We start from the raw sequence: 23,111 nt of genomic DNA, 5'->3' as shown, positions 1-23,111 counted from the left end.
TGTATAAAACAAATTACATCACTTAAAATATGGTATTTGTCTAATAGTTTCCCCATATATGTTTCAGTTCGATTCAGTTTCGTAGCCGATTGTAACTTACAGTGAGGGAAAAAAGTATTTGATCCCCTGCTGATTTTGTACGTTTGCCCACTGACAAAGAAATGATCAGTCTATAATTTTAATGGTAGGTGTATTTTAACAGTGAGAGACAGAATAACAACAAAAAAATCCAGAAAAACGCATTTCAAAAAAGTTATAAATTCATTTGCATGTTAATGAGGGAAATAAGTATTTGACCCCTTCGACTTAGTACTTGGTGGCAAAACCCTTGTTGGCAATCACAGAGGTCAGACGTTTCTTGTAGTTGGCCACCAGGTTTGCACACATCTCAGGAGGGATTTTGTCCCACTGCTCTTTGCAGATCCTCTCCAAGTCATGAAGGTTTCGAGGCTGACGTTTGGCAACTCGAACCTTCAGCTCCCTCCACAGATTTTCTTTGGGATTAAGGTCTGGAGACTGGCTAGGCCACTCCAGGACCTTAATGTGCTTCTTCTTGAGCCACTCCTTTGTTGCCTTGGCTGTGTGTTTTGGGTCATTGTCATGCTGGAATATCCATCCACTACCCATATTCAATGCCCTGGCTGAGGGAAGGAGGTTCTCACCCAAGATTTGACGGTACATGGCCCCGTCCATCGTCCCTTTGATGCGGTGCAGTTGTCCTGTCCCCTTAGCAGAAAAACACCCCCAAAGCATAATGTTTCCACCTCCATGTTTGATTGTGGGGATGGTGTTCTTGGGGTCATTCCTCCTCCTCCAAACACGGCGAGTTGAGTTGATGCCAAAGAGCTCGATTTTGGTCTCATCTGACCACAACACTTTCACCCAGTTCTCCTCTGAATCATTCAGATGTTCATTGGCAAACTTCAGACGGGCCTGTACATGTGCTTTCTTGAGCAGGGGGACCTTGCGGGTGCTGCAGGATTTCAGTCCTTCACGGCGTAGTGTGTTACCAATTGTTTTCTTGGTGACTATGGTCCCAGCTGCCTTGAGATCATTAACAAGATCCTCCCGTGTAGTTCTGGGCTGATTCCTCACCGTTCTCATGATCATTGAAACTCCACGAGGTGAGATCTTGCATGGAGCCCCAGACCGAGGGAGACTGACAGTTATTTTGTGTTTCTTCCATTTGCGAATAATCGCACCAACTGTTGTCACCTTCTCACCAAGCTGCTTGGCGATGGTCTTGTAGCCCATTCCAGCCTTGTGTAGGTCTACAATCTTGTCCCTGATATCCTTGGACAGCTCTTTGGTCTTGGCCATGGTGGAGAGTTTGGAATCTGATTGATTGATTGCTTCTGTGGACAGGTGTCTTTTATACAGGTAACGAGCTGAGATTAGGAGCACTCCCTTTAAGAGAGTGCTCCTAATCTCAGCTCGTTACCTGTATAAAAGACACATGGGAGCCAGAAATCATGCTGATTGATAGGGGATCAAATACTTATTTCCCTCATTAACATGCAAATCAATGTATAACTTTTTTGAAATGCATTTTTCTGGATTTTTGTGTTGTTATTCTGTCTCTCACCGTTAAAATATACCTACCATTAAAATTATAGACTGATCATTTCTTTGTCAGTGGGCAAACGTACAAAATCAGCAGGGGATCAAATACTTTTTTCCCTCACTGTATTCTTCAGAACAACTAATACATGTAATAAATAGTATAATGAATAGGCCTGCCAACACATTACTCAACCTGCTCTTCACACACAAGTCAGCAGTTTTCCTGGATCAGCTGTACATGCGCTTCATCACATACAGACGCATCGCTGTCATGGATCGCGCCGGCGCAGCATGGGCACCGACTTTTATATTGCATGGGCTTCCTTAAAACACACTGCTGTCAATGGCTCAGACAGTGGCTGTATTTTCACTGTTTTCTCAAGGTTGTGATTTATTTCTGCACTCGTAAATTAAGTAACATCTGCCGCATGCGCATGCTTTTGTTTCTGTTGTAATCCATCAATCTTTAGCAGTACCGTATTACATGTATTTACTGGTAATTTGGGTTTACCATGGTATTTAAAATGGTCACTTCTTAATGTGATCGATTACATACAAACGTCCCTTGCGTATTTTAAGGTTTTAAGTGAGTCTTAACAGGGGAAACGTGTTAAATATTTTTGAGAGAACTGTGGGGACACCAGCACGTTTCATTAAAAACGTCTGTATCAATATAGCAGAAGTGTGAAGTGAAACTGTGTCTCGGTGCTGTGTGTGAGTCTGCGCACTGCACGCACACCCGCCCGGCAGGAGCTGGGTCAGAGAGAGACAGAATTGCTGTATTGACTGTTCCTGAGCCATTAGTCAATTAGTCAATTAGTCAAGTCGTGCCATTACAGCTGTATTTCACTGAACTGACCTGATCGTGTCGACAGGAAGACATGCAGAGCAAGTGAAAGAGAAAGAAAGGGTGAGTCAGGCAGAGAGAAGTAGACTCTTCCCTCGCCTCTCTCCGCTCTTGCTCTTTATTGCCGTTCAGTACGCCATATCATAGTGTGGTATACTACAGAACAGTGTAGTATAGTATAGCACAGTATAGCATATTATACAACAGTGCAACAGTGTATAGTAATAGAGTATAGCATGGTACATTGCAGACAGTGTAGTATAGTATAGGATAATTACAGTACTGTATAGTGCAGTATAGCAAGGCAGAGTATAGAATAGTAAAGTGTAGTATATTAGAGTATAGTACTATTGACAACAATGACAATATACATTCACACTAGAATACTAACATATACCTTTACAATAATCATTAAAAGTATAATAATAATAATAATAATAATAATAATAATATTAATAATAATAATAATAATAATAATAATAATAATAATAATGCGAGTTCTTATTTTGATCATTCTGCTAATGATGTCATAACCCTGCCAGAGAGATAAGAGTTCAAAGTGAACTAGTGACTGGAATGTGTGAGTCAGAGCTTCATTAGCGCAGTCGCTAATTACTCATAACAAGGTGCAGGGCTCATGGAAACAGCGCTAACCTTATAGAGGAGCCGATCGAGTGCCACGCTGAGCCGAGCGCCAGGCCGGGCCTCCACACCCCGACATGGCTACTGCCAGGCCCCGCACCACCACACACTGCACACCACCACACAGTACAGTGCAGTATAATAGCACACAGTACAGTATAGTGCTATATAGTCCAGTATAATAGCACACAGTACAGTATAGCGCAGTGTAATAGCACACAGTATAATGCAGTATAATGGCACACACTACAGTGCAGTATAATGGCACACAGTATAGTCCAGTATAATAGCACACGGTACAGTATAGTGCAGTATAGTCCAGTATAATAGCACATGGTACAGTATAGTGCGGTATAATAGCACACAATATAGTACAGTGCAGTCTAATAGCACACAGTACAGTATAGTACAGTACAGTGCAGTATAATAGCACACAGTACAGTGCAGTATAATAGCACACTGTGCAATACAGTGCAGTATATTAGCAGACTGTACAATACAGTGCAGTATATTAGCAGACTGTACAATACAGTATAATAGCAGACTGTACAATACAGTGCAATATATTAGCACACAGTACAGTGCAGTTTAATAGCACACAGTAGAGTATAGTGCAGTATAGTCCAGTATAATAACACACATTACAGTATAGTGCAGTATAGTCCAGTATAATAGCACACAGTACAGTATAGTGCAGTATAATAGCACACAGTATAGTGCAGTATAGTCCAGTATAATAACACACAGTACAGTATAGTGCAGTATAGTCCAGTATAATAACACATAGTACAGTATAGTGCAGTATAGTCCAGTATAATAGCACACAGTACAGTATAGTGTGGTACAATAACACACAGTACAGTATAGTACAGTACAGTGCAGTATAATAGCACACAGTACAGTGCAGTATAATAGCACACTGTACAATACAGTGCAGTATATTAGAACACAGTACAGTGCAGTATAATAGCGTACAGTACAGTGCAGTATAATAGCACACAGTACAGTGCAGTATAATAGCACACTGTGCAATACAGTGCAGTATATTAGGAGACTGTACAATACAGTGCAGTATATTAGCAGACTGTACAATACAGTATAATAGCAGACTGTACAATACAGTGCAATATATTAGCACACAGTACAGTGCAGTATAATAGCACACAGTAGAGTATAGTGCAGTATAGTCCAGTATAATAACACACATTACAGTATAGTGCAGTATAGTCCAGTATAATAGCACACAGTACAGTATAGTGCAGTATAATAGCACACAGTATAGTGCAGTATAGTCCAGTATAATAACACACAGTACAGTATAGTGCAGTATAGTCCAGTATAATAACACATAGTACAGTATAGTGCAGTATAGTCCAGTATAATAGCACACAGTAGAGTATAGTGCAGTATAATAACACACAGTACAGTATAGTACAGTACAGTGCAGTATAATAGCACACAATACAGTGCAGTATAATAGCACACTGTACAATACAGTGCAGTATATTAGCAGACTGTACAATACAGTATAATAGCACACAGTACAGTACAGTGCAGTATAATAGCACACAGTACAGTGCAGTATAATAGCACACTGTACAATACAGTGCAGTATATTAGCAGACTGTACAATACAGTATAATAGCACACAGTACAGTACAGTGCAGTATAATAGCACACAGTACAGTGCAGTATAATAGCACACAGTAGAGTATAGTGCAGTATAGTCCAGTATAATAACACACAGTACAGCATAGTACAGTACAGTGCAGTATAATAGCACACAGTACAGTGCAGTATAATAGCACACAGTACAGTGCAGTATAATAGCACACTGTACAATACAGTGCAGTATATTAGCAGACTGTACAATACAGTATAATAGCACACTGTACAATACAGTGCAGTATATTAGCACACAGTACAGTGCAGTATATTAGCACACAGTAGAGTATAGTGCAGTATAGTCCAGTATAATAACACACAGTAGAGTATAGTGCAGTATAGTCCAGTATAATAGCACACAGTACAGTATAGTGTGGTATAATAACACACAGTACAGTATAGTACAGTACAGTGCAGTATAATAGCACACTGTACAATTCAGTGCAGTATATTAGCAGACTGTACAATACAGTATAATAGCACACTGTACAATACAGTGCAGTATATTAGCACACAGTACAGTGCAGTATATTAGCACACAGTAGAGTATAGTGCAGTATAGTCCAGTATAATAACACACAGTAGAGTGTAGTGCAGTATAGTCCAGTATAATAGCACACAGTACAGTATAGTGTGGTATAATAACACACAGTACAGTATAGTACAGTACAGTGCAGTATAATAGCACACTGTACAATACAGTGCAGTATATTAGCACACTGTACAATACAGTATAATAGCACACTGTACAATACAGTGCAGTATATTAGCACACAGTACAGTGCAGTATAATAGCACACAGTACAGTGCAGTATAATAGCACACAGTACAGTATAGTGCAGTATAATAGCACACAGTACAGTATAGTGCGGTATAATAGCACACAGTACAGTACAGCGCAGTATAATAGCACACACTACAGTGCAGTATAATAGCACACAATACAGTATAGTGCAGTACAGTGCAGTATAATAGCACACACTACAGTATAGTGCAGTATAATAGCACACAGTACAGTACAGTGCAGTATAATAGCACACAGTACAGTATAGTGCAGTATAACAGCACACAGTACAGTACAGTACAGTATAATAGCACACACTACAGTATAGTGCAGTACAGTGCAGTATAATAGCACACAGTACAGTATAGTGCAGTATAATAGCACACAGTACAGTACAGTATAATAGCACACACTACAGTATAGTGCAGTACAGACAAGAACAGTCTAATTGCACATTAAGAATGTTGACGTTGTGTACCAAGCGTGACGTGTTGCTGTTGCAGTTTTTGTGCCCTGGTCTGAGTGCACGGTGGTCCGGGGATCGGTGTGTGGCTGCCAGGCCGGGTACCAATGCATTGACGACAAGTGTAGCAGCTGTGTGGAAGTTACTACTACTGCTACTGCTACTGCTACTGCTTCTACTACTGATGTTACGACTACTACCAGAGCTACTACTAGTGCTACCAACCCTGACAACAGTACAAAAGGTAACTACTACTACTGCTAAATAAGTCTACTGCACCTACTACTAGTAGTAATTAGTTGTGTGTCAATACAGTTGTGCTGATGTGTTGCAGGCAGAGATGACAAAGACCCCAGCGCATGGCCAGATCACCAGACAGGTAAGGCACAGGATCAGGGGTCAATACAGCGGACAGAGGGCTAGAGACAGAGTGAGAGTGAGAGCGCGAGAGAGAGAAACTGTGTAGATCTCTCTGTGTCAGGAGTGTCTCTGTGGTCTGTTTGGGATAGTACAAATGACAGTCCCCACAATGCACCTCACTGGGAGTCTATGGGCTGTGTTCAAGTGCTCATGGGAAATTTAGTTTTTGTGTAATAAATCTCTCTCTCTCTCTCTCTCTCTCTCTCTCTCAGAAGTCTTTTGGAAGCCTTTCTGTCTGAGTGCGGTGGGCTTGTTCCTCGTGATAACGGCTCTGATCCTCGTCCTTCACTACAGAGTCCGTCTGTCCATCTGGGGAAAGTCCAAAGCCACAGGTCAGCAACCCCCCACTCCCTTAATTGGGTAACTGGGTCCTTTAATTGGTTAGGTGGTTCGTGGTCAGTGTGTCAGTCAGTCAGTGTGTCATTAATTATAACGAGGGCAGAGCGTTTACCTTGTGAACTGTTATGTTGAAGACATTGCCTGTTATGCCCATGTGCCCCTTGGCACAGACCCCAGCGTTGCCTTCAGTGTGACGCACGAGTGCACTGTACAGTGATGTTTGCTCCTGGACCTGTCAGTCACCCTGCAGTCACTGACTGACTGAGACCCTGACTCTCTCTCTCTCTCTCTCTCTCTCTCCCCCTCTCGCAGGGCTGTTTCTGGCCACAGAGACACGCTGTGTGCAGCAAGAGGAGGGTCCAGGCCCCGTGCAGGAAGAGAGCGGGGGCAGCGGGGCAGAGGGCAAGGGGCTGTTGTGTGGGGAGCAGCTCCCTCTGGGGGCCTGCAGAGATGCCCTGTACTGCTGAGAGAGAGGGAGGGAGATGGAGAGGGAGAGAGGGAGATAGACTGTACAGCAGTCTATTATACAGTGTACTGTACAGCAGAGGGGCAAAGATAAAGTGGGTAAATGTAATATATATACACATACACTCACCTAAAGGATTATTAGGAACACCTGTTCAATTTCTCATTAATGCAATTATCTAAACAACCAATCACATGGCAGTTGCTTCAATGCATTTAGGGCTGTGGTCCTGGTCAAGACAATCTCCTGAACTCCAAACTGAATGTCTGAATGGGAAAGAAAGGTGATTTAAGCAATTTTGAGCGTGGCATGGTTGTTGGTGCCAGACGGGCCGGTCTGAGTATTTCACAATCTGCTCAGTTACTGGGATTTTCACGCACAACCATTTCTAGGGTTTACAAAGAATGGTGTGAAAAGGGAAAAACATCCAGTATGCGGCAGTCCTGTGGGCGAAAATGCCTTGTTGATGCTAGAGGTCAGAGGAGAATGGGCCGACTGATTCAAGCTGATAGAAGAGCAACTTTGACTGAAATAACCACTCGTTACAACCGAGGTATGCAGCAAAGCATTTGTGAAGCCACAACACGTACAACCTTGAGGCGGATGGGCTACAACAGCAGAAGACCCCACCGGGTACCACTCATCTCCACTACAAATAGGAAAAAGAGGCTACAATTTGCACAAGCTCACCAAAATTGGACAGTTGAAGACTGGAAAAATGTTGCCTGGTCTGATGAGTCTCGATTTCTGTTGAGACATTCAGATGGTAGAGTCAGAATTTGGCGTAAACAGAATGAGAACATGGATCCATCATGCCTTGTTACCACTGTGCAGGCTGGTGGTGGTGGTGTAATGGTGTGGGGGATGTTTTCTTGGCACACTTTAGGCCCCTTAGTGCCAATTGGGCATCGTTTAAATGCCACGGCCTACCTGAGCATTGTTTCTGACCATGTCCATCCCTTTATGACCACCATGTACCCATCCTCTGATGGCTACTTCCAGCAGGATAATGCACCATGTCACAAAGGTCGAATCACTGTACTAAACTGGCCCCCACAGTCACCAGATCTCAACCCAATAGAGCATCTTTGGGATGTGGTGGAACGGGAGCTTCGTGCCCTGGATGTGCATCCCACAAATCTCCATCAACTGCACGATGCTATCCTATCAATATGGGCCAACATTTCTAAAGAATGCTTTCAGCACCTTGTTGAATCAATGCCACGTAGAATTAAGGCAGTTCTGAAGGCGAAAGGGGGTCAAACACAGTATTAGTATGGTGTTCCTAATAATCCTTTAGGTGAGTGTATAAGAGACAGAATGATAAAGACAGTAAGACAAAACCCTGACAACCCTAACAAAACGTGACAATTGTGTCAGTATTTTAACTTTGCAATATACATCTACACACACTCTCTAATTGCAAAATACACATGCACCTGCTCAACACTGCCAGCCACCACTGGAGCAAATTTCCCATCATGCTCTGAACACTCTGCCACCCATTACCATGGCAGTGCATTGTGTGATATGTCACTAAGAAAAAAGAGAGAGAAACAGAGGTGGGAGAGACGGGGGGAGGGGTCTCTCCACTGCCGATTGAAATCCATCTGTGATCACAGGCTGCAGCTCTGCTCTCTACTGACACCTGTATTTCAATAGGACATATAAGATAACAGCCTGCACCCACAGCACACATCTTCAGAGAATCGCCATGTGTGGGCTTCAGTACGGTTACTTGTGTTGCTTGTGTGATTGCTGCTTTTTTTTTTTGTTTTTTTTTACATTTCATATTTTCTTAAATAAAAAAACGATTTTTGGATCAAATCTTTATTGGTGTTTTGTAGCTTTAGAGAGTGAGACTAACTGGACACTACAGCACATTAACACTGACTGACTGACTGGACACTACAGCACATTAACACTGACTGACTGGACACTACAGTACATTAACACTGACTGACTGGACACTACAGCACATTAACACTGACTGACTGGACACTACAGCACATTAACACTGACTGACTGACTGGACACTACAGCACATTAACACTGACTGGACACTACAGCACATTAACACTGACTGACTGGACACTACAGCACATTAACACTGACTGACTGGACACTACAGCACATTAACACTGACTGACTGGACACTACAGTACATTAACACTGACTGACTGGACACTACAGCACATTAACACTGACTGACTGGACACTACAGTACATTAACACTGACTGACTGGACACTACAGCACATTAACACTGACTGACTGGACACTACAGCACATTAACACTGACTGACTGACTGGACACTACAGCACATTAACACTGACTGGACACTACAGCACATTAACACTGACTGACTGGACACTACAGCACATTAACACTGACTGACTGGACACTACAGTACATTAACACTGACTGACTGGACACTACAGCACATTAACACTGACTGACTGGACACTACAGTACATTAACACTGACAGGAGAGTTTCAGAGATGGTCACTTTTGACGGTAATAGTATCAGTTGTAAGATGTCAGTAGAATTCCCCCAAAATTATTCTCCTGTTTACATGATTACTAATAATGTTACATTATTGCATTACTACCCTGGATGAGGGCATCTGCTAATAAATAATAATAATAATTTGCACCCATAATGCTCTGAGCATGAATGGCTGCCCTGTGGTGCTCATGTGCTCAGTGCGTTTCTTAACACTAAGAGAGAGGGTGAGATAAATATAGTAGCAAAAATAAATGGTCACAATGATTCAATTGTTTTAATGTTTTTTAGGGTTTAGGGTAACAATAAAAAGTGCCCTTGTTAAAAACACATACAGCATTAAACATTGTGCTGATCTAGCTGGTGAGAAACTGTACAAGAGAGAGAGAAAAATATATACATATAAGAACACAATTTGTCCCCAAAAGAACAGAGCTCTGTCAGAAAGTCCCCGACCTGCCAGACTCGGAATAACTCCCAGTCCTCCGGGGAGAGGAGACCAGCAGTCCAGTTTACAGCTGCATGCCACAGCCTGAGGGCCACAGGGGCCCCTGAGTCCCTCACATAGGAGGGACCCCTGTATACAGACAATGTTAAAGATACTAATGTTCATAGTATTATTGATAATATTATTATTTCTCCCAATCAGTTTAAATTTACTAATTTACTTTTATGTATATATATCTATCTGTTTATTGTCAATGACCATAATCAATGACCATAAATAGGTGTATGTATGTGTATTTACATGTATATGTTTGTAATATATATATATATATATATATATATATATATATATATATATATATATATATACATATATATAGATATACACATATACATATACATATACATATATATATATATATATATATATATATATATATACACTCACCTAAAGGATTATTAGGAACACCATACTAATACTGTGTTTGACCCCCTTTTGCCTTCAGAACTGCCTTAATTCTACGTGGCATTGATTCAACAAGGTGCTGAAAGCATTCTTTAGAAATGTTGGCCCATATTGATAGGATAGCATCTTGCAGTTGATGGAGATTTGTGGGATGCACATCCAGGGCACGAAGCTCCCGTTCCACCACATCCCAAAGATGCTCTATTGGGTTGAGATCTGGTGACTGTGGGGGCCAGTTTAGTACAGTGAACTCATTGTCATGTTCAAGAAACCAATTTGAAATGATTCGACCTTTGTGACATGGTGCATTATCCTGCTGGAAGTAGCCATCAGAGGATGGGTACATGGTGGTCATAAAGGGATGGACATGGTCAGAAACAATGCTCAGGTAGGCCGTGGCATTTAAACGATGCCCAATTGGCACTAAGGGGCCTAAAGTGTGCCAAGAAAACATCCCCCACACCATTACACCACCACCACCAGCCTGCACAGTGGTAACAAGGCATGATGGATCCATGTTCTCATTCTGTTTACGCCAAATTCTGACTCTACCATCTGAATGTCTCAACAGAAATCGAGACTCATCAGACCAGGCAACATTTTTCCTGTCTTCAACTGTCCAATTTTGGTGAGCTTGTGCAAATTGTAGCCTCTTTTTCCTATTTGTAGTGGAGATGAGTGGTACCCGGTGGGGTCCTCTGCTGTTGTAGCCCATCCGCCTCAAGGTTGTACGTGTTGTGGCTTCACAAATGCTTTGCTGCATACCTCGGTTGTAACGAGTGGTTATTTCAGTCAAAGTTGCTCTTCTATCAGCTTGAATCAGTCGGCCCATTCTCCTCTGACCTCTAGCATCAACAAGGCATTTTCGCCCACAGGACTGCCGCATACTGGATGTTTTTCCCTTTTCACACCATTCTTTGTAAACCCTAGAAATGGTTGTGCGTGAAAATCCCAGTAACTGAGCAGATTGTGAAATACTCAGACCGGCCCGTCTGGCACCAACAACCATGCCACGCTCAAAATTGCTTAAATCACCTTTCTTTCCCATTCAGACATTCAGTTTGGAGTTCAGGAGATTGTCTTGACCAGGACCACACCCCTAAATGCATTGAAGCAACTGCCATGTGATTGGTTGGTTAGATAATTGCATTAATGAGAAATTGAACAGGTGTTCCTAATAATCCTTTAGGTGAGTGTATATATGCATTTGAAGCTGTTTGACATCTGTCACTATTGCTTTGGCAATACGTAATACAGGTCCTGCCAATAAAGCACTTTGAATTTGAGAGAGACACAGAGAGGTGTACACAGAGTGACTAGTTTTCAGTGCCTTCCTCGTTAATTAGCACAGTATATAATAGTAGAACACAATACTTTGTATAGGCTATAGTACATAGCACAGTCAATAATAAAGTCTATAAGGCCTTGTATGTATACATATCAAGAGCATATAATACAGACAATAGTCTAGTGTACTGTCCATAATCAGATCAAAAATAAATAATAATAACAGTCTATAAAGTACAGTCCATAATATACCAGTCTACAGTCCAGTCTATAGCACACTCTACAGTCCACAGTCCCTCTCTCTGCTCTCCTCCACCGAGATGTGGAAATCCTTCCCTCTCTCCTGGACGCTCCCTGGCGGCCCCTGCTGCTCCTGCGTGGGCACTGGACTCTCCTCCACCGAGTGAGGGAGCGACGGGGAGGGGGCAGGGGCAGGGGAGGGCGCCGAGGCCAGGGGGGCGTTGTTGATGGTGGAGCCGTTATAGATGAAGACATTGCCATTGACTGTCATCCCCCCTGTAGAGGGAGAGAGAGAGAGAGAGAGAGAGAGACAGAGGGAAATGGGGACAGAGAAGGAGAGAGAGGGAGAGAGGGGGTAAGAGAGGGTTATTATATTAACACTGACAGAGAGATACAATAATGTTTATCTAGTATCTGCAGTATGTACAGTGTCTATCTGTAGTATCTCCAGTGTGTACAGTGTCTATCTGCAGTATCTGCAGTGTGTACAGTGTCTATCTGCAGTATCTGCAGTAAGTACAGTGTCTGTCTGCAGTATCTGCAGTGCGTACAGTGTCTATCTGTAGTGTGTACAGTGTCTATCGGCAGTATGTACAGTGTGTCTGCAGTATCTGCAGTGTGTACAGTGTCTATCTGCAGTATCTGCAGTTTGTAGTGTCTATCTGCAGTATGTACAGTGTTTCTCGGGCTCTCTCAGTAAACTCGCTGTATTACAGAGCACTACTAACCGGCTACAATACGAACTTCCCTGCAGTCTAAATAATGAAGGTGACAGGGGGTGCAGCTACCTGTGATGATGGGGTGGGAACAGTGGGGGGCTCGGCTGATGGCGTGTCCCACGTGCTGGTCCTGCTCCAGGGGGGCCGGGGGCAGGGCAGGGGGCGGCGAGAGGCACTGCTGGATGCTGGAGGAGCTGCTGGAGGAGCTGGACAGCAGAGGCAGCTGGGAGGTCTTGTGGCCCCCCTGTGGATTAACAAGACGAGGGTAAGGAACCTGCTAGACTGGGCACTCACAAGTACAGTCCAATACAGACCAATACAGTCCAGTCCAATACAGACCAGTCTAATGCCCCATTTCCACTAGGTGCACCTCAGCGTGGCCGTTCGAGTCCAGGGTGTTTCCACTGTGGCCCAGGTGCACCTCCGCCTGTGCTCAAACTCGTTTCAGGAGGCACCGTTTCGTACATCATACATGTATTAGTTGTTCTTAAGAAACTACATACACCTATCAGCCATAACTTTATGACCACCTGCCTAATATTGTGTAGGTCCCCCTTTTGCCGTCAAAACAGCCCTGACCCGTCGAGGCATGGACTCCACTAGACCTCTGAAGGTGTGCTGTGGTATCTGGCACCAAGACGTTAGCAGCAGATCCTTTAAGTCCTGTAAGTTGCGAGGTGGGGCCTCCATGGATCGGACTTGTTTGTCCAGCACATCCCACAGATGCTCGATTGGATTAAGATCTGGGGAATTTGGAGGCCAAGTCAACACCTTGAACTCGTGATTCATCAGACCAGGCCACCTTCTTCCATTGCTCTGTGGTCCAGTTCTGATGCTCACGTGCCCATTGTAGGTGCATTTGGCAGTGGACAGGGGTCAGCATGGGCACCCTGACTGGTCTGCGGCTACGTGGCCCCATACGCAACAAACTGCGATGCACTGTGTGTTCTGACACCTTTCTATCAGAACCAGCATTCACTTTTTCAGCAATTTGAGTTACAGTGGCTCATCTGTTGGATCGGACCACACGGGCCAGCCTTCGCTCCCCACGTGCATCAATGAGTCTTGGCCGCCCATGACCCTGTCGCCGGTTCACCGCTTTTCCTTCCTTGTACACTTTTGATAGGTACTGACCACTGCAGACCGGGAACACCCCACAAGAGCTGCAGTTTTGGAGATGCTCTGACCCAGTCGTCTAGCCATCACAATTTGGCCCTTGTCAAAGTCGCTCAGATCCTCACGCTGCCCATTTTCCTGCTTCTAACACATCAACTTTGAGGACAAAATGTTCACTTGCTGCGTAATATATCCCACCCACTGACAGGTGCCATGATAACGAGATTATCAGTGTCATTCACTTCACCTGTCAGTGGTCATAATGTTATGGCTGATTGGTGTATATAGGCTGTGACTGTATATGACATACTGTATATTTCATGAGATGCTAAGTGGCTACACAGGACAGATTTAAACCAAATACTAAACTGTATTTAATAATGCAACGCTGTTTAATTCTCCCGCAGATCAATAACAAGGGAAAATATCTTATACTTAAGTCAATGTTAATCAGATCATGATACAGGGAGAAGTTTTACACGTTTATTTATTGTTTAAAGGCGCAGCTCCAAAAATTAGACTAGGTGAAACAGGAGCAGATGTTTTATATATTCTTTCAATGTGTACCGGTTTCTTCTTTTGAATATCTGGTCACCCTAAGACTGTTAGATATAAATACGTTTCAGTGTAAAGTGTATTGCTCTTTAATGTTGATGGTATTTGAGCCTCCAGTTTTAAACACTAAATCCCAGAGTGCCGAGCGTCCCAGATGCGTTTTGTCCTTCCGTGTCTCACAGTCGCTTCCTAGGGCAGCTGGACCCACGACAATGAGTGCAGACACAGGCGGGCAGTTGAGCTGCAGTTACAGCCCGGCCACACGGAGGCGCCTTGAACAGGGCCAGTGGAAACGGGGTATAATACAGTCCAATACAGACCAGTCCAGTCCAGACCAATACTGTCCAGTACTGTGCAGTCAAGTCCAGTCCCACAGTGCAGTCCTGTCCAATACAGTCCAACAGAGTGCAGTCCTATGTAGACCAGCACAGTGATGCAGGGCAGTGACGCAGCGCAGTGACGCAGCGCAGTGACGCAGGGCAGTGACGCAGGGCAGTGACGCAGGGCAGTGACGGGGAGATGGGTTACCTTTTCTGCCTGATGACCTACAAATGCAAACAGAAACAAAGAGAAAAATGATCAATATAATAATCAATACAAATGATGTCAGAAATAACAGAATCGTGTGGATGAATAACGTTGCTGTCTATAACGCCAGCACTGGAATCCTGGCCAACAAATCAATCTGAGAATAATGACAATGAAAATACCATTGGTAACAGAATACCACGACACGGTAACAGCAACGCAGCGACGCACACCACAGGACACGCTGACAAGCACAAAGAGTAAAACTGAAGACAACATTGTGGGTAACAGGCTGTCCTTACAGTCTCGGATGTGCGGACGCAGCCGCTTGCGGATACAGGAGATCATCATCACAGGGACACAGAGACACAGGGCAGCCAGGCACACCCACACGAACCACACTGAGCGAGAGAGAGAGAGAGAGAGAGAGAGAGAGAGGGGTTACAGCAAGTAAAACAGTCTCACTGGTTGACACACTGACTGACTGACACACTGACGCACTGACTGACACACTGACTGACTGACACACTGACTGACTGAGTGGATGAGTTACCTGTTGTATCAGAGTCCTTACACACAGCATCTGATTCAGGTGTTCCAGGATCTGCTTGAATTTTCCCCAACCTTGAACAACTGGAAAACAAGTAGATATTATGATTATTATTATTATAACATAAGAGCAGGAGCGGCAGAATCAATATTAAACTATGACAGTCTATAGTACAGCAAGAGAGTCTTACTCAGTGTGGTTGACACAGACAGCAGTCAAAGAGGCTTCTGTGTTAAAAGTGCCAATGGGACACGGACTACAGACAGGGTGAGAGGAACTGTTACCTGCAGAGAGAGAGAGAGAGAGAGAGAGACAGGGGTGAGAGGAAGAGAGAGATTTACAAAGTTAATAATTGTACTGTAGTGTCCAGTCAGTCAGTCAGTCAGTGTTAATGTACTGTAGTGTCCAGTCAGTCAGTGTTAATGTACTGTAGTGTCCAGTCAGTCAGTGTTAATGTGCTGTAGTGTCCAGTCAGTCAGTCAGTGTTAATGTGCTGTAGTGTCCAGTCAGTCAGTGTTAATGTACTGTAGTGTCCAGTCAGTCAGTGTTAATGTGCTGTAGTGTCCAGTCAGTCAGTCAGTGTTAATGTGCTGTAGTGTCCAGTCAGTCAGTGTTAATGTGCTGTAGTGTCCAGTCAGTCAGTCAGTGTTAATGTGCTGTAGTGTCCAGTCAGTCAGTTAGTGTTAATGTGCTGTAGTGTCCAGTCAGTCAGTGTTAATGTACTGTAGTGTCCAGTCAGTCAGTCAGTGTTAATGTACTGTAGTGTCCAGTCAGTCAGTCAGTCAGTGTTAATGTGCTGTAGTGTCCAGTTAGTGTCTCTGTACCTGCAGTCTCAGTGTAAGTCCCAGAGGGGCAGGGCATCAGATCCTCACAGCCCTTACACTGCGCCTGGTTTATGGGGTCCTTGACGCACACCTGCCCCTCAGGGCACCCGCAGACTGCGTCTCTCTCCGCTGTGCACACTGAGAGCCTCACGAGACCTAGACCTGACAGAGAGTCGGGGGTGGGGGGGCAGAAAATGGGAGAGAGGGATTGATGATGTAAAGATGCACTGACTGATGGGACAAGGCAGTGTGATCACACCACTGGCTCACTTCTCTCTCAAATTGAAAGTCAAAACCAGCTTTCTTGGCGTAACAAGATCAGAAAGGTGCTGCCAAAGCATTTACTGATACAGTGAAGAGACAAGAACAAACGTGGTGAATATCTCTCTCTCTCTCTCTCTCTCTGTCTCTCACCCCTTCTGCAGGTCTTGCACCTCATGCACTGGAGACGGACGTTCTTAGAGTCAGTGTAGGTGCCCGGGCTGCAGGGGGCGCACACAGTCTCGTTCACACTGGAGCACAGGGAGACACTGTACTGCCCTGGGGAAGGTGGACAGGAAAGAGTAGAGAGAGAGAGAGTGTTAATGCAATGGACACACTGACATACACAGAGACACACAGACACACAGAGACACACAAACCTGATTTACAGTAGCTACAGCAAGATCCACTTTTGCTCAAATATTTCCCCTCTGGACAAGGATGGGAGGGTTTGACCTGCAACAATAATAATGATGATCATGATAATAATTATAAGAACAATAAGGTTTTTATTAAAAAATGCAATATACATGAATCCTAGAATACTACCATGTGTTTTAAAGTCCCACTATCAGGCTCCCCACAAGGTTTCATAAAACAAGAATGTAAAGTATGCGAACGCATTAAGATGCGTAGATCTGGCCCAGCACCATCGTAAACGTCCCCCCAGTGTCGAGCTGCTTTAACACACCCCTGTAATCGGTTGACAAACAACTAAAGAGTCACCGTGTGTCTGCAGTGCATTTCGGCAGTTTAGGGAGATTGATCAATTCTATAAACATGTCTTTATTGGCCTGAGGTACTTACAATAATACAACCTCCAATTTCCAAACATACAAGTGTGGTCAAATATGATGATAGTGGGACCTTAAATAATAAATAATAAACAAACTGACAGACACTCACACACACACAGAGGGATGCTCAGAGACACACATACACATGGAAAAACACAGACAAGACACACACACAGCCACACACATAGAAATACCAAACACGCAGAAACTGACACAGTCAAAACACACGCAGTCACACACACAGACACACGTTTACCAGAGATCACTGACATACCTGTGAGAGAACCTGTAGAGTGAGAGACAAGCAGAGACCAACTCTCATACTGAGAGAGAGAAGGAGGAGTTAGAGCACAGTCAGGCAGAAAGAGGAAGAGAGAGAGAGGATGAAGTTTGCTTTTCTAAGAAAGCCAGAGAGGAAGGCGGATGTGGTGCAGAGAGAGAGAGAGGGAGTGATAAAGAGAGTCAGTGTCTTCAGTGGATCTCTCCTCTTATGGACAGACAACAATCAATCTGCAATGAAACTAGAGAGAGAGAGAGAGGAAGTCAATACTACCTGACTGGACACTACAGCACATTAACACTGACTGACTGGAAACTACAGCACATTAACACTGACTGACTGACTGGACACTACAGCACATTAACACTGACTGACTGACTGGACACTACAGCACATTAACACTGACTGACTGACTGGACACTACAGTACATTAACACTGACTGGACACTACAGCACATTAACACTGACTGACTGGACACTACAGTACATTAACACTGACTGGACACTACAGTACATTAACACTGACTGACTGACTGGACACTACAGCACATTGACACTGACTGGACACTACAGTACATTAACACTGACTGACTGGACACTACAGCACATTAACACTGACTGACTGGACACTACAGCACATTAACACTGACTGACTGGACACTACAGCACATTAACACTGACTGACTGACTGGACACTACAGTACATTAACACTGACTGGACACTACAGTACATTAACACTGACTGACTGACTGGACACTACAGCACATTGACACTGACTGGACACTACAGTACATTAACACTGACTGACTGGACACTACAGCACATTAACACTGACTGACTGGACACTACAGCACATTAACACTGACTGGACACTACAGCACATTAACACTGACTGACTGGACACTACAGCACATTAACACTGACTGACTGACTGGACACTACAGCACATTAACACTGACTGACTGACTGGACACTACAGCACATTAACACTGACTGACTGACTGGACACTACAGCACATTAACACTGACTGGACACTACAGCACATTAACACTGACTGACTGGACACTACAGTACATTAACACTGACTGGACACTACAGTACATTAACACTGACTGACTGACTGGACACTACAGCACATTGACACTGACTGGACACTACAGTACATTAACACTGACTGACTGGACACTACAGCACATTAACACTGACTGACTGGACACTACAGCACATTAACACTGACTGACTGGACACTACAGCACATTAACACTGACTGACTGACTGGACACTACAGTACATTAACACTGACTGGACACTACAGTACATTAACACTGACTGACTGACTGGACACTACAGCACATTGACACTGACTGGACACTACAGTACATTAACACTGACTGACTGGACACTACAGCACATTAACACTGACTGACTGGACACTACAGCACATTAACACTGACTGGACACTACAGCACATTAACACTGACTGACTGGACACTACAGCACATTAACACTGACTGACTGGACACTACAGTACATTAACACTGACTGACTGGACACTACAGCACATTAACACTGACTGACTGACTGGACACTACAGTACATTAACACTGACTGACTGACTGGACACTACAGCACATTAACACTGACTGACTGACTGGACACTACAGTACATTAACACTGACTGGACACTACAGTACATTAACACTGACTGACTGACTGGACACTACAGCACATTGACACTGACTGGACACTACAGTACATTAACACTGACTGACTGGACACTACAGCACATTAACACTGACTGACTGGACACTACAGCACATTAACACTGACTGGACACTACAGCACATTAACACTGACTGACTGGACACTACAGCACATTAACACTGACTGACTGGACACTACAGTACATTAACACTGACTGACTGGACACTACAGCACATTAACACTGACTGACTGACTGGACACTACAGTACATTAACACTGACTGACTGACTGGACACTACAGCACAATAACACTCACTGACTGACTGGACACTACAGCACAATAACACTGACTGACTGGACACTACAGCACATTAACACTGACTGACTGACTGGACACTACAGCACATTAACACTGACTGACTGGACACTACAGCACATTAACACTGACTGACTGGACACTACAGCACATTAACACTGACTGACTGGACACTACAGCATATTAACACAGACTGACTGACTGGACACTACAGCACATTAACACTGACTGACTGGACACTACAGCACATTAACACTGACTGACTGGACACTACAGCACATTAACACTGACTGACTGGACACTACAGCACATTAACACTGACTGACTGACTGGACACTTCAGCACATTAACACTGACTGACTGACTGGACACTACAGCACATTAACACTGACTGACTGGACACTACAGTACATTAACACTGACTGAGTGACTGGACACTACAGTACATTAACACTGACTGACTGACTGGACACTACAGCACATTAACACTGACTGACTGGACACTACAGTACATTAACACTGACTGAGTGACTGGACACTACAGCACATTAACACTGACTGGACACTACAGCACATTAACACTGACTGACTGACTGGACACTACAGCACATTAACACTGACTGACTGGACACTACAGCACATTAACACTGACTGACTGACTGGACACTACAGCACATTAACACTGACTGACTGACTGGACACTACAGCACATTAACACTGACTGACTGGACACTACAGTACATTAACACTGACTGAGTGACTGGACACTACAGTACATTAACACTGACTGGACACTACAGCACATTAACACTGACTGACTGACTGGACACTACAGCACATTAACACTGACTGACTGGACACTACAGCACATTAACACTGACTGACTGACTGGACACTACAGTACATTAACACTGACTGACTGGACACTACAGTACATTAATACTGACTGACTGAACACTACAGCAAATTAACACTGACTGACTGGACAGTACAGCACATTAACACTGACTGACTGACTGGACACTACAGTACATTAACACTGACTGACTGACTGGACACTACAGTACATTAACACTGACTGACTGGACACTACAGCACATTAACACTGACTGACTGGACACTACAGTACATTAACACTGACTGACTGGACACTACAGTACATTAACACTGACTGACTGACTGGACACTACAGTACATTAACACTGACTGACTGGACACTACAGTACATTAACACTGACTGACTGACTGGACACTACAGCACATTAACACTGACTGGACACTACAGTACATTAACACTGACTGACTGACTGGACACTACAGCACATTAACACTGACTGACTGGACACTACAGCACATTAACACTGACTGACTGACTGGACACTTCAGCACATTAACACTGACTGACTGACTGGACACTACAGCACATTAACACTGACTGACTGACTGGACACTACAGCACATTAACACTGACTGACTGGACACTACAGCACATTAACACTGACTGACTGGACACTACAGCACATTAACACTGACTGGACACTACAGCACATTAACACTGACTGACTGGACACTACAGTACATTAACACTGACTGACTGACTGAACACTACAGCACATTAACACTGACTGACTGGACACTACAGCACATTAACACTGACTGACTGACTGGACACTTCAGCACATTAACACTGACTGACTGACTGGACACTACAGCACATTAACACTGACTGACTGACTGGACACTACAGCACATTAACACTGACTGACTGGACACTACAGCACATTAACACTGACTGACTGGACACTACAGCACATTAACACTGACTGGACACTACAGCACATTAACACTGACTGACTGGACACTACAGTACATTAACACTGACTGACTGACTGAACACTACAGTACATTAACACTGACTGACTGGACACTACAGCACATTAACACTGACTGACTGGACACTACTGCACATTAACACTGACTGACTGGACACTACAGTACATTAACACTGACTGACTGGACACTACAGTACATTAACACTGACTGACTGGACACTACAGTACATTAACACTGACTGACTGACTGGACACTACAGCACATTAACACTGACTGGACACTACAGTACATTAACACTGACTGACTGGACACTACAGTACATTAACACTGACTGACTGACTGAACACTACAGTACATTAACACTGACTGACTGGACACTACAGCACATTAACACTGACTGACTGGACACTACTGCACATTAACACTGACTGACTGGACACTACAGTACATTAACACTGACTGACTGGACACTACAGTACATTAACACTGACTGACTTGACACTACAGCACATTAACACTGACTGACTGACTGGACACTACAGCACATTAACACTGACTGGACACTACAGTACATTAACACTGACTGACTGGACACTACAGCACATTAACACTTACTGACTGACTGGACACTACAGCACATTAACACTGACTGGACACTACAGTACATTAACACTGACTGACTGGACACTACAGCACATTAACACTTACTGACTGGACACTACAGTACATTAACACTGACTGACTGGACACTACAGCACATTAACACTGACTGACTGGACACTACAGTACATTAACACTGACTGACTGGACACTACAGTACATTAACACTGACTGACTGGACACTACAGCACATTAACACTGACTGACTGGACACTACAGCACATTAACACTGACTGACTGGACACTACAATAACAGGACGACAACAATAATTATAATAACAATAATTTCAGCTAATGCAATGAAAGATTGGATTTCTACATTGTGTGCAATATCAGAGCTCTACACCGTACAGCACGTCCTACAAACTGGAAATACACTAATAATAATAATAATAATAATAATAATAATAATAATAATAATAATACGTTACCTATCATCGTTACCGAACACAGACTGAAATTGGCATGTTGGGTAATGAAAAAAAAAAAGAATACTGTCTTTTAACGTAATAAAAAACTAATATAAAATCCTTTAAAAAAAATGTTGTATCCGCTGCTTAACAAAACGGGCCCCTACAGACTCGTCAAAGACTCAGACCGACGATGTGCCACTTCTTACGACTAAAAACACAAAGCACAACCGAGAGAAAATCGTCCGGAGCGGCAGTGGGGCGCTGGGGCGCCGCGGGTCGGGGTCGGGGTCGGGGTCGGGGAACTGACCCAGGTCGTGCGGCGTGAGGAAGAGGCGCCGGGCTGCGTCTGTCTGACGGGAACGGCACAGGAGCGGACGACTCTCAAAAATGGCGACTTCCTGTTACGGCTCCGCAGCT

At 43.9% G+C, this 23,111-nt stretch overlaps 1 protein-coding gene across 2 annotated transcripts; it reads right to left on the bottom strand.

Annotated features, from left to right (window-relative positions):
• Positions 1 to 11,670: 11,670 nt before the first annotated feature.
• On the bottom strand, positions 11,671 to 23,098 carry LOC136757142 (tumor necrosis factor receptor superfamily member 5). 2 transcript variants are annotated; one of them, XM_066712374.1, is made up of 11 exons: positions 22,713 to 23,097; positions 17,761 to 18,007; positions 17,070 to 17,145; positions 16,843 to 16,968; positions 16,429 to 16,590; positions 15,795 to 15,888; positions 15,608 to 15,687; positions 15,357 to 15,455; positions 15,055 to 15,071; positions 12,925 to 13,099; positions 11,672 to 12,412 (listed from the first exon to the last, which is right to left on the bottom strand). In XM_066712374.1, the coding sequence occupies exons 2-11, from the start codon at positions 17,806 to 17,808 to the stop codon at positions 12,177 to 12,179; spliced, it is 1,113 nt and encodes a 370-aa protein (XP_066568471.1). In that variant the 5' UTR covers positions 17,809 to 18,007; positions 22,713 to 23,097; the 3' UTR covers positions 11,672 to 12,176. The 2 variants fall into 2 exon arrangements, with proteins under 2 accessions (XP_066568472.1, XP_066568471.1); XM_066712375.1 differs by lacking the exon at positions 17,761 to 18,007 and having other exon boundaries at positions 11,671 to 12,412; positions 22,713 to 23,098.
• Between the last annotated feature and the right edge of the window lie 13 nt (positions 23,099 to 23,111).

Source organism: Amia ocellicauda, chromosome 1 (genome assembly GCF_036373705.1).
Source record: "Amia ocellicauda isolate fAmiCal2 chromosome 1, fAmiCal2.hap1, whole genome shotgun sequence".
NCBI classification, from domain to species: Eukaryota; Metazoa; Chordata; class Actinopteri; order Amiiformes; family Amiidae; genus Amia; species Amia ocellicauda.
This window is presented reverse-complemented; position numbering and strand designations above follow the sequence as displayed.